The 15,658-nt window shown below is 35.7% G+C and overlaps 2 protein-coding genes across 2 annotated transcripts in view; both read right to left on the minus strand.

Moving 5' to 3' along the window:
- The window catches only part of LOC149410075 (modular serine protease-like), an 89,977-nt gene extending 79,640 nt beyond the window's left edge, over positions 1–10,337 (minus strand). The window contains exons 1-3 of the mRNA XM_089648935.1: positions 10,280–10,337; positions 9,385–9,612; positions 8,484–8,687 (exon numbers count right to left, since the gene is read on the minus strand). Of these exons, the coding sequence (XP_089505061.1) occupies positions 8,484–8,687; positions 9,385–9,612; positions 10,280–10,337 (490 nt within the window). The remainder of the gene's footprint in view (positions 1–8,483; positions 8,688–9,384; positions 9,613–10,279) is intronic.
- Positions 10,338–10,677: 340 nt separating this feature from the next.
- LOC149410076 (modular serine protease-like) overlaps positions 10,678–15,658 on the minus strand; it is a 49,780-nt gene continuing 44,799 nt past the window's right edge. The window contains exon 8 of the mRNA XM_089648936.1: positions 10,678–10,796. Coding sequence (XP_089505062.1) covers positions 10,678–10,796 — 119 coding nt within the window. The remainder of the gene's footprint in view (positions 10,797–15,658) is intronic.

The raw sequence follows: 15,658 nt of genomic DNA on the forward strand, positions 1-15,658 counted from the left end.
TAGTAATTTTCTTTTCCACAGGCAAATTACTAAACCATGTTTAAAACCAGGAAAGAACCAGGAAGGAACCAAATCAGGAAAGGACAATTTTTCACGGCCAAGGTAAGCGGTGACTCAAAAAATAGATCGAGGACTAGAACCAATTTTCTATAAACTCCTTCCAGGACGAGTTGGAGACCTGTTTGTACGAACACAGCAGGAATATATACCGGAAATATATCTGGGATATATAAGGAATATATATCTGGGAAAATCCAGGAAACTTTGAAGTGATCATTTTTTTTTAAATGTTCCACAACATCTTGAATATTATGAGGGAAGTTAAAATCTTCGTCCGGAAGTCAGAAATTATTATTTTGGGGATAAAATTGATAGCATCAAACGAGGTGCTTTAAATAGGGAGGATTGGATCATCTTGTAGATTTTTGAGGGAGAAGACAGAGAACTGAATGTAAACAAAAATTTGGTAGGAGAGGGAATCGATCTTTATCTATTATCTTCCTTCTGTTATTCAAATTACTGAACAAACGATCGAGACTCCCTTCCAACGAGTGACGTGACAAAGATAACGCTTTATAGATATATCTATCCGTGAATTATCTTCTCAAAAAGAAGGGAGGATCTACACATTGTACTTGGAGAGAATAAATTGGAAAAGATGTCACTGCCCCAATAATCATTCTGAGCGCTTATGATTGGATTATTTTAATTTTTTTATCTTGATATTTAGGAAGTGAGTCGAAAAAAAATGTGCTATAATTCAAGTGACTTCGAACAAGGGAGTTATATATTAGTTTAAGAGTAGTAGGATGAGATTCCCACCATACTCTGGAAACAGCTCGCATCATATTAAACCCCTTTTCACACTTAGCAGAAATGTGCTGAATATGCGAGAACTAGGAGAGCTTATGGTCCAAAAGTAGATGAAGTAATTTTATTTGCTTAGCGATTTGAAGAGGGACATTATCAAAATAGAAAGTAAAAACTGTAAAATGGCGCAGTTTTCTTTTGCGAGTAAAAGCCACTATCTTGGTTTTAGAGGTAGTTGAATTCCTTGAATTTGTCAACAATCAAACTTTATTAGTATGCAAGGTCAAATTTAATTGTTTTGCAGCATAAGATAATTTTTTGTGCGGTAAATATATAAGTTTTTTTTTTTTTTTTTAATTGTCCACAAAATAAAGTTTTTTGTTAGATGAAGGGATTACAATGTAAAAATCACCTATATAAATATTAAATATTAATGGAATGATTACAAAACCCCTGGGGTAGCCCTTTCCATAGTTTACGCTACAATTTTAGAGCAAACAAAGAAGAAAAGGAAAGACATTATTTGAAAGTTTTAATTCTTATATAAATGAATGTATTTATTTATAATTATTTTTTTTCACTAACAAGATTTTTATTTCCAGAAAAAGAAAAGAATTTAAATAAAACTTTTCACTTAGTTAGCTAAAATTTTAATTCTATTGCATTGTGCTACAGTACGATGTTATTCATTTTCAATGTGTGTTATCGTATTGTCTTACTTTTGAATGTGTGTTATCTGTGTGCTGTATTGTCTTGTACTTTTGAATGTACCTTATCGTATTGTCATTCAAAGTGTTAGTGAGTTCTATGATTGTATAAAAAAAAAAAAAGTCAAATTTTTCAGTCAGTAAAAATCAGCTTTAAAAAAAATAAATATATATATATATTTGAAGAAGAATGAATAGTAATGGATCTGTCTGTTAGCAAGTTCATAAAAAATGGAACTAATTTTATGGGGATTTTAAGTTTTATGATTTTCAAAACATTAATTAATACATCGTCATTAGCTAGCGAAAGATCTAGAAATGTGAAAAATGTAAAAGAGTTAAGGGATTGAGAAATGCGGATATCTGTTGAAAACACACTTAAATTATCCGTAGTTGATTTCTTTTTCCGGATGGCAGATAGATAAGGAGATTTTTCTTTATGATTTCTTTATTCAGTTATTTTTTTTACATTTGTATTGTACAGTGTCTTACGAAACTGAGTAGTATTCAGTTTGATTGTAAGAAATCTCTCATTTTTACAACTTTTAAATATACAAAGGTATTATCATTAAATTTTTTTCTAACTTATTTAGTTATAATCTTTTTTAAGTACCTCTTTCCCTATAATGGTCGGATATTGTATTAGTTGCAATATATGACAATACAGTGTTATAGCGGTAACGTATTGTAATATGAAAAATACATGATTTAACATTTTTTGCATTCAATATTTCATCCCGAGTCACATCTAATATTACACTTTCTAAACCATTTTCACTGAGTAGATTTAAATATTCTGTAATTACCATAGACATATGAATATTAGTAGACCTGCCCTAAGTGATTAAAAGCGTATTATTCCCCACTCCCCATACCGGTTCCATTGGAGCCGGCTGTGCTCGCGTATGGCCTCAAGTGAAATTTGAAAACGTGACGTCATCATTCTTGTGCAAACTATGGTCGAGACATCATCGGTTCATTTTACGAAATAACACGGCAAAATGTTGACTTGTACTATGAAAACTTATAAAAATAGATGTGAAAAAGAGAATAAACCCAATTGTCGTATTACATTCCATATATAAGCATTATTTTACTTTATTTTAAGCATATTCACATCGTATAATATGAATCAGTTGTTACTATCACATCGAGAAACGTCTGGAAGCGAAACACAAAGCTCGTTGGTTGCTGGGAAGTAAATTATGAACATTTATAAAAGTGTCTTAACTAAACACTTAAACGAAATATTCGACTCTGAAAATAGAACCGAATTTTTTTGCCGAATTTGGACTTCGCAAATTTGTTCATAACGTGGCGAGTAATTTGCGCTCCCATGTAAAAATGTCTATTCATTCAAAAGCAGATTTTACTTTTAAGAAGTAAATGGTGATATTATAATGCGAGATGCCTATTTACTGTCAGATTGATTTACTGACGAATCACAGTCAGCTTCACTCCCTTCGTTCTTCAACAGTTGATTTTACCCCTCGCCATTATCTTCTCGTCTATTAATTCCTATGTCTGTGGTAATTACACTATTTTTATCAACCAATAAGTTTATGTTAATGGCACCATAGTTCAAGAAATTTGGTTCAGTCGAGGTTATTTGCTTGATGTATCCAAATTTCGACACTTGATAATTGTATGTGTTTCAAATAGTATTGAATCTTCCATGGCGTAGATTTTTTAACTGATCAAATGAGCGTTCAGAGTTGAAAGGTATTTAAAAAAATATATTTTTTAAAGTTTAATATTAAATGTTTTTGTTTATATCACTATCACTTTTTATTTGTATGATTTTGCCTTCACCTTCACTTCTAATTAATATTTTGCCATTTTGTACCGATACGTATTTATATTTTGGTTTCAGTTTTTGTTTTGTATTGAATAGGAGCCCTTTTTTTCTTTGGTAAGATTTTTGGTAATGTATATTCTGCCGTTAGTTCCATTTTTGTATATGTCATTGTTCGTCAGCGGAGTTTTCCTTTGTTTTATCCATTCGTCTCGAAATATTTGACGCGTGAATTTAATAATAAAGTTTGCTGGTTTGGAGTCTGTTCTTACGGAAAGTCTCCACACCTTTTAAATGTTTTCTTTTTTTTACATTCAACTTCTCTGCGAGTATTTTGACGGTTTTCCAATATTTTCATCTCAGTACCAAACATTTCGACGTTACAATTTTTCTCCGCTTGTTCGATCTCTTGGTTACGGTATTCTAAAATATGATTACATTTTTCAAGGTAGGTATTTTTGTTCGTTACTTATTTTCATTTTCTTTTAGTTTTGTCCCTAACTCCAAATGTAGTGACAACAGTTCATCGTATTTGTTAGATAAAAATTCTGTTGACTGGGTGAGTGTCTCCATGTCTTTTTCCATTGCATACATAGTGTTAATCTTTTGGTTTATTTCATTCAGAATTTGCTTCATTTCTGGATATTTTTTTGCTTTGAGTATTATGCCGCCACCGGCTCCGACGTTTATAGCTGCGTTGTTACCGTTAGCGCTCGGTCCTGTGTCCGCATTGCAGTTAGCACTAATCCATTCCTTACCTACAGGAATGGCGATGTTTTGGTTTGTACATAATGTGTGGAAACTCGCTCGGTCCTGTGTCCACATTGCAGTTAGCACTTATCCATTCCTTTTCTACAAGAATGGCGATGTTTTGGTTTGTACATAATGTGTGGAAACTACCACCACAGACGCTGCACTTTTTATTTTTTATTTTTTTTATTTTATTTTTTATTTATTAAATTTAATATAATTACATTTAATACAATATAAGATATGGGTAGTCCCACAAAGCTGTGACAATCAGCTTGTCTGTAGGTTCTACCATTTAATGTTATAACATAATACACATTAGCTTAAGTTTAAATATTTATACCAAATATAATGTTTAGGATAGATAAACGTTTTGTTCATTTATTAACCACTTTTTTGTCAGTTTAGGGCAGGGTTCCTCATTATTTTTCAAGTTAAAGTTTTTGTTAAATTTGTTATAAATCACAGGTATCAAATAGTCAAGTGTTCTGCTACCATACTTATTTGATATTAGTGGAATTTTTAGGCCTTTTTTTTCAGTAAATCTTGTTTTGTGACTATGCACCAATGGCTTTTTGTACGCAATATAATTCACTGTCCTTAGCGACATATTTCTTGCATTTTTGCATTTCACCATCGTGAGGTAATATGAGCGTTACTTGTAGTTTTCTATCGCTTTTATTGATTTTAATGATCGCACCGTGATTCACAGTTCGTGTTCGCGGAGAGACCGTGATACGACTAAAACTGTGATTTTCAACAAACCATTCTAATCTGTTATTCGTCAAATGTTCCGTTACTTTTATTGAACACCACGAAAGAGCAATACGACTAAATGATGAGACTTTAAAACCGGTAAGATTTTTTTAACTTTCCAGAAATCTTGAATAAATACTGTTTCAAATATGTTATTGATTAAGGACAAGAAATATTCAACCGACATGTCAGAGAATACTTCAAAGGAGCTTTATAATTCCATCAGGAGCCGGAGAAGAGTCAGAAAGGAATTGAATTACTCGTTTGAATTCACCAACTGAGAAATGAGAGTCTAGCCAGTTAGAATGAGATAGATATGAAATAAAAGAGGGCATTTCTTCGAACCTGGCAACTAAATGAGGAGCAATTTTATCAGCTAAACCTATTATAATGTTTTCTGAAATATGTTTGGTACGCTGCGGAGCATATGACGAACCGATTTTTTTTTAAATTAGTCATAACAGATGACTGCGGAGTTTCAGAAGAAATTTTTTTACAGAATTTTCACCATCCATACCACTTTTTATTTTCCAAAATACGTTTATCTTCTACCTGGACGCGTTTCACTGATAATGAATAATTACTTTAACGTAAATGATGACCATCTGTTTTTAACAAAAATTGTGGAGGGAGGGATATATATTGATAATATTGCAATTCCAGATACAACAGCTGCTACAATCTGAAAATCGTTAGAGATAGTGTGAAAAATGATTTGTTTGAAAGGCATAGAATCATGAATAATTAGAGCAGCGCCACTTTTACCATCCAGTCGATCATGTCTAAGATAATAATATTCAGAAATCTTAAATTGATACAATTCGTTTCGCAAATGGCGGCAGCTATAATGTCATGTTCAGCGATTCTGATATTCCACTGAAGTATTCTGTTCAGTTTCGGAGACATTGAGAAGATAGGATAATAAAGATTTGTTTAAATCGGCAGCGTTGGACGGTATATTATTGTTGTTTTGAGGGAAATTTAAGTCTGAATAAAAGTAGAATTTTCATTCACCACTTTAGGGAAAATAGCGGAAGAAGGGGACCTATTTTAAGCACTCCAATAGAGTGTGTGAGATTTATAATTCCCGTTCGGGTTAAACAAAATATCATTATAATAATTAAAATAAAATAACTTTGTTTAAATACCACTTTATTGTATTTCAATAAAGTGGTATTTAAACAAATTTATTTTATTTTAATTATTATAATTATGTATACCCACAAAGTGTTTGCTACAAGTGAAAAAAAAAAAAAAAAAAAAAAAAATATCATTATGTTGATTTTTATCAATAGAAACAACAAAATTTGGTTCTGATTTTAGTGGTTTAAAAATTGTTTCCCTGTGGGAAAATGATGGAGGAGGTTTAGAGGAAGGTGGATTGAAACTAATTGAGCTAAATGTCACGTTTTTAACATAGACTAGAATATTTAGAAATTACTTGTTTAACAAAAAATTGCCCTAATTTTGTAATGAATAAACAATTAGAATCAATTGCTAAGTATCCACTTTTGTATCCATTGTAATTTTTATAATTTTTTCGAATTTAAGATATGTATTTAGGTTATGTAATGACCATTCCTACTCCAATGTAAACATGTATCCCTTCAAAAAACAAAAAAAAAAAAAAAAATTTTTTAAAGCCCATACATTATACATATAATAACGATTTGACAGTAAAATTAGGTCATTAATTATTCATATTACTTGAAAGGTTTTTCCATGAACAATATTGAAGTAAGCTACAAACCCAAGGTAATTAGTCTAAGGGTATTACCAAAATAATTATAAATTAGTCTAAATCGACTTATCATAACAAACGTAATTAATACAATTGATTGAAACACTTGCACACCACCCTTCTCCCCCCTCACACATATGTTATGTAAATAAACTGTAGACTAAGAATAATTTGTACCAGTCTGAAGATGGCTTTAACGAGCTGAAACCGGTTACGGTCAGTAAAATTAAAGTGGAAAAACGTTTAATATTTGTTTTATTACAATATTTTATAATGGAATTCCATCGTCCGTTTCAAAAATAGAAATATTATTATAACATAATTATTTTGGTCTATCCGTCACTATCGGGTACAATCTACAGTAATTATTTACTCGTCCGGACAGTAGTAGTGCTTTGAGCTTAACTCATTCCTCTCATCCTTGAAATATTTAATTTTATTTTCATTTATTTATAAATATGCTATCCCGATTTTTGTAAAAATCCCCTAAACCTTTTCAGTACCAGAATTCCTAATGAGGAACATGAACAAAAATGAATATCTCTTGATTTTGTCGAACAAATCGGCCCGTATTTAGGGTATCGCTTGAGAATGATATTTCTCATGGCGTCTATTTTTTTAAGGCTAGGTTGCAACCTTTATTTCAGCAACAAATACAGTAAATAAAATGTCAGTTTCCGTTTTGGTTGTTTTGTTTGGACTGGGATCGGTTATTATTTTTGTGTTATCTATATATTTATGTATTTTGTACTCCAAATTAATATTTTTTTAAATTAAACAATTTTTCATGTTATAGATTTTTTTCCCTTAATAAAAAAAACCCTCCGAGACCTAAAATAATAAAAATCAAATTGGAATAAATCAATTAGTGGCAAGGAAAAAAATTATTTCAAGAATGTTCAAAAAATTGTTATCATGCTTAAAATATGGTCTTTATGTGGAAAAAGAAGCGCGGTGCTGAACGGGACGAGATATTTCAAGTTTGTACTACAAATAAATTACCCTCCTCCGCTTTTCAAACAATGGGATTACTTTTTTGGCTGTTAAATATCAGTCTGGTCAAATTAAGTTTATTAATAAGGTTTTCACGTACACGGTTGTTTACAAATTGTATAAAATTATACCACGTTTATTATTAAGGGTGATTGTTGGAAATCATTAGGTTAAGGTGCGGGATTCAGCTGAACGCTTAATACGCATTTTTTATTAACATTCAATGTCTACAAAAAACTATTAATGTCGTTGGAAGATGGAAAAAATGTACACAATATAAGTTATTAGGTTCTCAGTTTAGGTTATTCATTTTAATAATCTATTAGTATTTTCCAACCTTCAAACTTAACCTAAGACAAACGTCTGCTTTGTACTCTCATTTTGGGAGGCGGGTATGGGAACCGCCTCCTTGGGAACTATTCATTGGATAACCAACATCTCTGCCATAGGTCACCCCTCGTGATTTGCTAAGTTTGGTGATTTAGCACTGGTCCCAGGGTCCATGGGGGGTAAGGTTTGACCATATCTTGGCGGTGGCTGCGTCCACCCACCAACTGCGTGGGCGACTGGTTTGGGAGAGTCCGGTTGAGGGACACCCTTTTACCTATCCAGTCGGACTCTCTCGACCAGTTGCCTTGAACCGTAGTGAGAAGGATGGAACTCCTGGAATCCCTGACCCCTACATTCCTACACACCCCTCATATCCTTTCCTTCCCAAAACTACCTCTTCTTCATTTACCTATAAAGATCCTTCACACAGCATTCCCTAAAGATAACGAAAGCCCTGAGGGAAATTATTTAACTCGGGGCCTCCTGTTAGGAACTAACGTAAAACAATATATGGTCACATTTCAAAGCCTCTAATCATCATGATAAATTGGATTAAACCGAACAAATAGACAGCAGTTAGTTGATTGAACATTCTACTCACTTGGGATGCATTTGGGAATGGGGTTGTTCCACTGGCCGTGTTGGCAAGTCAACGCAACTAAACTTCCTCTGCTGACGTATCCTTCCTTGCACGAGGGATGAATGGCTTTACCGTCGACTATCTTCTTTGGGCAGGTGGTTAGTGTATTGTCAGAATCGTAGCAATCAAAGTTCACAGTGTTGGATTGCTGAAGAGTGCATGTAACTGGAAAAAAATAATGTATTCAGAAGCATTTCTTACTAGTTCACCCAATTTATCAAAATTCCTTGGAAAATTTATGGTAATTTTCTATAGTAACTATACCTTCAAAATGGAAAAATCATTTTTCTATGTAAACTGTGAGGATGCCGTGTTTTTTTAGAAGAAGAGATGGTACAAACCGCATATTGAGGGTAGTTTGTCCCACTATCAAATACAAATTCCAGCCTTCAATAGAATTTCATAAATCATGGCAATTCAAGCAAGCCTCGTCATCTTCAGATTCAGTTACAATCCTTTGGGTTTCTTTTATTTACCTTTAAACCTCAACTTTTGTTTTTTTTTATTCACTCAGTTCCTCGATATTTTGTGTCTTTTTGATAGATTATTATAATTCAGTCCGGAACGGAGAGTACCCCATTGCGCCCCACTTATTGTGACCCACGTAACGTTCTTTAAGTATTATGACCGTCATTTGCTAAACTTGAGTTATAACTCGACGAAAGTATGCAGAAATGATCATGTTCATTCCTTCCTCTCCTCAAAATGATTTTTCAGACTGCATCCCCAAATATTGACATAGACCTCGATTGAAATAACTTTCCTCAAGTCCTCCTTTTTAGAGTAAATGAAAAAAAAAGGATTTTTAATATCTTTAATTAAAAACACAGTCAACAATGTACAGAGAAACGAAGCGACTTACCTTGGAAAAGTTCCCGTTGTAACAAAAGCTCGTTAAGCTGCCTCTTCAGCCAATCCCTCAAATCAAAGACCTTCGTATAGGCCGTATATGTATTGTTCCGGCATTTTTCTTTCTGTTTGTCAAAGGGGCCAATACTCAGTACGCCCCGTAGCCACCAGCTCCTCTGTTGATCCCGGTCGGACGGGAAGACAAGACCAGCACCACTGTCGCCATTGCACCCAGTCGACCCTACAAGTCACCAAACACTGTTATTCAAGCTATGATGTGTCATTGGAGCCAACACTCAGTACGCCGCGTAGCCACCAGTTCCTCTGTTGATCCCGGTCGAACGGGAAGACAAGACCAGCACCACTGTCGTCATTGCACCCAGTCGACCCTACAAGTCACCAAACACTGTTATTCAAGCTATGATGTGTCATTGGGGCCAACACTCAGTACGCCGCGTAGCCATCAGCTCCTCTGTTGATCCCGGTCGGACGGGAAGACAAGACCAGCACCACTGTCGCCATTGCACCCAGTCGACCCTACAAGTCACCAAACACTGTTATTCAAGCTATGATGTGTCATTGGGGCCAACACTCAGTACGCCGCGTAGCCACCAGCTCCTCTGTTGATCCCGGTCGGACGGGAAGACAAGACCAGCACCACTGTCGTCATTGCACCCAGTCGACCCTACAAGTCACCAAACACTGTTATTCAAGCTATGATGTGTCATTGGAGCCAACAATCAGTACGCCGCGTAGCCACCAGCTCCTCTGTTGATCCCGGTCGAACGGGAAGACAAGACCAGCACCACTGTCGCCATTGCACCCAGTCGACCCTACAAGTCACCAAACACTGTTATTCAAGCTATGATGTGTCATTGGGGCCAATACTCAGTACGCCGCGTAGCCACCAGCTCCTCTGTTGATCCCGGTCAGACGGGAAGACAAGACCAGCACCACTGTCGCCATTGCACCCAGTCGACCCTACAAGTCACCAAACACTGTTATTCAAGCTATGATGTGTCATTGGGGCCAACACTCAGTACACCGCGTAGCCACCAGCTCCTCTGTTGATCCCGGTCGGACGAGAAGACAAGACCAACACCACTGTCGCCCTTGCACCCAGTCGACCCTACAAGTCACCAAACACTATTATTCAAGCTATGATGTGTCATTGGGGCCAACACTCAGTACGCCGCGTAGCCACCAGCTCCTCTGTTGATCCCGGTCGAACGGGAAGACAAGACCAGCACCACTGTCGCCATTGCACCCAGTCGACCCTACAAGTCACCAAACACTGTTATTCAAGCTATGATGTGTCATTGGGGCCAATACTCAGTACGCCGCGTAGCCACCAGCTCCTCTGTTGATCCCGGTCGGACGGGAAGACAAGACCAGCACCACTGTCGCCATTGCACCCAGTCGACCCTACAAGTCACCAAACACTGTTATTCAAGCTATGATGTGTCATTGGGGCCTACATTCAGTACGCTGCGTAGCCACCAGCTCCTCTGTTGATCCCGGTCGGACGAGAAGACAAGACCAGCACCACTGTCGCCATTGCACCCAGTCGACCCTACAAGTCACCAAACACTGTTATTCAAGCTATGATGTGTCATTGGGGCCAACACTCAGTACGCCGCGTAGCCACCAGCTCCTCTGTTGATCCCGGTCGGACAAGAAGACAAGACCAACACCACTGTCGCCCTTGCACCCAGTCGACCCTACAAGTCACCAAACACTATTATTCAAGCTATGATGTGTCATTGGGGCCAACACTCAGTACGCCGCGTAGCCACCAGCTCCTCTGTTGATCCCGGTCGGACGAGAATACAAGACCAACACCACTGTCGCCATTGCACCCAGTCGACCCTACAAGTCACCAAACACTATTATTCAAGCTATGATGTGTCATTGGGGCCAACACTTAGTACGCCGCGTAGCCACCAGCTCCTCTGTTGATCCCGGTCGGACGGGAAGACAAGACCAGCACCACTATCGCCATTGCACCCAGTCGAGCCTACAAGTCACCAAAAACTGCTTATTCAAGCTATATTTTGATTCTGACTGATGTTCTTTTACCAAGGCGTTACTGAGAAAATACGCTTCTGTGAAATTGATTCAAGATGACAGAGAAGAAAAATATTTTTTTAAATAATTATGCACAAATACCAGAGCAATATTATTATACTTTTTACGTAATACAAGAAATAAAACTCTTAAACAACTTGGTGTACAGGGTGTATCGTAAGCTTTGTATACGAGCGGCGCAAAGTAGAGTTTTTACTCAGAATTTGCTCAAAAATATGTAGTGAGTAATTTCATAATAAAAGGTATGATTCAGAAGTATGATTTTTAATATTTTTCACTTATCCCACATTGAACTCAAGAAAAAGATTTTTTTATGAAATTGAAAAACTGTGAATTCCTCACTATTGTAAAAACAGACCACTAAACATATACAAATAATATGGAAGTGTTAGGCCAATATTTAGTCCATTTGAATTAAAATAATTTTTCCGAAAAATACCTATCAATGTAATAAAATATTAAAGAAGATGATAATACTGTAGTTATCGTGGTGCATAAATGAAAAGATCTCTCACTCGGGTATAGCGTTTATTGATAAGTTGAAAGCTGATTTTACAATCAAAGTATTTCACGTTAATTATGCACAAATACTATGAATGCTCGCGAAACTAGGTCGTAGTACTCGTAAGTAGGTGCAGCCGACGATAGTAAAAACTGAACACTAATAATATGCTCGCTGCGTCGGGCTTATTTATATTGTTCGGTCGGTGGCAACAGCAGGTAGTTAAACGGCAACTAAATCGAGACCACTCGCTCGGACTGGCCCTTTCCCGAAGTTTCGACGGCGTGGAAATTATGCCTAGGCCGTAGACTCGAACCTTCTGGCGAGTTCTCGTAATGTGTAAGACCGACTTGCGATATTATTGTTGTCGTTAGACAAGTAGGGGCTTGCAGTACGTAGGTTGCTTAGTTTACGATGCGATTTGGACTGCAGGTACATAATTCGGGAGTAGGTACTAAGTAGGTCGAGCGGTTTATTATTAATTAGTTAATCTAGATTTTTCTCGACGCTACAATACTATAAATCTGAACTGAACATGAAACAGAATAAGAAAAAAAAATAATGGTCGCAACTGGGAATCGAACTCACGTTCTCTTAAATTACCGGGACAGGGCCTTAACCAAGTCGGCCATTGGGACCTACGTAAGTAAACTACCAATTTATTTCATGCTATCGGATTTGTAGCAACTACAAAATTAGGATTAGATGTCCTGTAGGAAACAACAGGAAATTAGATGCACGGTTTTATGAAAAAGTTTTCAAAATTTCACTGGTAAAGAAGTCACCCACTCTAATTAAACGGAACTCGATTACCACAAAACATAGTCCCCTTTATTTGAATTTTAAAAACAAAAATCACACAACGCTGAAAAATGAGCATTATTGTGAAATACCTATAAAGATCTTGTTTACCGTGGGGATCGATGGAAATTTGTATGTAGATATGCCACCCGACGGTAGGTATCACTAGCATAGGAAAAAATCAACGGACAAAGGCTGAAGAGTCTAGGGTGGTTACAAGGTATAAGGTGAAAAAATAATTTCGTGCGAATGCCGGCCTGACCCCCCTTATATTTGCCATTTGTCTAGAAAATAAGATTTGGAAAGTTTTAGCTCAATTGGATAATGTTAACCCATGCCTCATCGAGATTAAATATGAACAAAACGTTTTTTGGCAAAAAAGAATACTTAATTTAATCACTTTTGATCAAATTTTGTTTACTTTGAACGTAATACACTGTTAAACAATATAATAAACGACATCATATGAAATAAAATCATATAATATATAATAAAACATAAATCAAAAATATTTTTCAACTTTATAAATGTTTTTAGGAATTGCAAGTTAACGGTTATTATCTGGTTTATAGTTATATCCCTTAAAAGGTCGGATTTGTTACAGAAGAGCTATTGCCAAGGACCTTTTCTTCATAGAATCTCTACCTGGAGTGTCATAAACACACCCTTCCTTTTGTGTTCCTTGTCTGGGGTACCTGGGGTTTTCCCACTCTTTCGAAAGTGTGCGGGAGAGGTCAGAGAAACAGTGAACAAGTGAACATTCTGAACATTCTGAAAATTATTGAACAACATTCTTCTAGTGAGTTTTTTCTTGTGAGGTTTGTGGGACTATGTCTTCTACAGCATTAACGAGCCATGCTCGTGCAGGTTTGAGTTCAAGGCAGAAAGAAATGGTGTATTTAATTGGCCACATGTCTCATGAAATCACTGGCAGTAAATTACAATCTAATTGTCAAGTTTTACGCTTATTTTATAAAAAAAAGGCAAGTGAAATTGAACACCAGAGAAGCTTCAAGACTTACAAAACAGGAAGTTGTTATTTTTTGGGAGAAAGCTAAGATAACAACCAAACACTTTCAAGATTGTGTTACAAATCTTGAAAAACTGTACGAAAAGTGTTTAGAAAACTACAAAAAACGCTAACAGATCTAAAAGCACAGCTCAAAATAAAGAAGTCAAAGCTTTCATGTCAGCCCTTGGTGACCTTTTTGATATTTCTCATCAGGATGCATTAAAAAACACTGTTGAAGAAGACAAGCAGTTTTTGTTAATCCAGAAAAAATAGGTAGTCCTGGCTGCATGGGAGGCATTGACATGAATTTAGTAAAAGTACAACAACGAAGAGAAAAAAGACATGCAGCTGAGATGGCGAGATTGGAAAAATCACAAAAAGTAGGTTAGTAGAGTTTTTCTCTCTCTTTTCACGTTTTCCCTATCCTTTTTCTTTTGAGATTATTTGTCTTGATGCCTATTCCGTGAGTGCTTTGCTGCTTGTTACCGCTTAATGGGTTTTTTCCTTTTTTTTAGAAGATGTTAAGATGTTTTAGAAAATTTAATTGCACAACTGGAATCTTCAACAAGCAGCACATCAGAAGAAAAGGAACAAGAATAGATGGAGGTGAATTTTGCCGACATAGAGGAAGGAGAACCAGAAATAAAGAAAAATAAGTATGATAGAGGAAGTGTAGAGATTATTACCGAAAAATTGGGTTTATTGTTAGATAGATGTAGTATTTCAGGTAGAGACGCAATTTGAATAATATCAGCTACTGCAGAGGCGTTAGGTTTTGACTCACAGAATTTATTGTATTATGTAGAAGTGTAATACGACTTCGCAGACAGCTATTCCGAAAACAAAGGACTGAGCTTATCAAACATAGATTCAAAAATTCCGATTAAGAAGGAGCTGCCGTGCACAGGGACGGAAAATTACTTCCAGATATTTTGAGTAAAGAAAATGTAGTAAGGGTAGCGATTTTGATTAGTTGTGGTGATGAAGAATATTTGATAGGTGTTCTTCTGCTTGAAAATGGTACGGAAATTACTCAGGCAAAAGCTGTATTTTCAGCAGTTGAAGAGTGTGGGCAGTTGAGAAAATCCAGGCAATGTGTTTTGATACCACTGCGGTAAATACTGGTCGTTTCAACGGAACCAGCGTTTTGTTGGAGAAATTATTAGAGAAAAATCTTCTTTATTTAGCATGTAGCCACCATATTTTAGAAATTATTCTCAAATCAGTTTTTGATTTAAAGATGGGCACAACTACTGGACCCCACTCAAATATCTTTAAAAACTTTCAGACTGGGTGGTCAAAGCTAGACAAGACAAAATACAAAACTGCTATTGAAGATAAAAATATAAGACATAAAATAAGGAATTACAGAACAATTAAAAAACCAACAGCCAAGGGATGATTACAAATAATTAATTCAACTTTCGTTAGTTGTGTTAGGACGTACTCCGCCAAAAGATACTTTTTTCAAAGTTCCTGGTGCCATTCATCACGCTAGATGGATGTAGAAAGAAAGAAGAGGGGTAAAATTAATCCAAGACTTCAATTCCTGTTTGACAAAAGACGAAGAACAACGACAGTTTCTGTTACAAGTTGTATCGGAATGTCGAAATTTTTTTCCTGACTCTTCAAAAGCCACGTTATCTAAGCCATCACCACCTTCATCTGATAATTGATTGTAAATGTAAATAATAATAATAATAACTTCTTTCTTTCATAATGCTTTCTTTTGTATATTTAAAATACTAAAACTTTGAACATTATTTCTTCTTGTTTTTTATACCTTTTTGCATTTCTTTTCTCGTAAATCCATCATTTTTAATTTGGATTGCGCTGTATTTAATTTGAAAACAGTTTTAACTACACCCTTTTTTATGTACCAAT

Source organism: Hesperophylax consimilis, chromosome 28 (genome assembly GCF_061612785.1).
Source record: "Hesperophylax consimilis isolate HC1 chromosome 28, BYU_Hcon_1.0, whole genome shotgun sequence".
Classification (NCBI taxonomy): domain Eukaryota; kingdom Metazoa; phylum Arthropoda; class Insecta; order Trichoptera; family Limnephilidae; genus Hesperophylax; species Hesperophylax consimilis.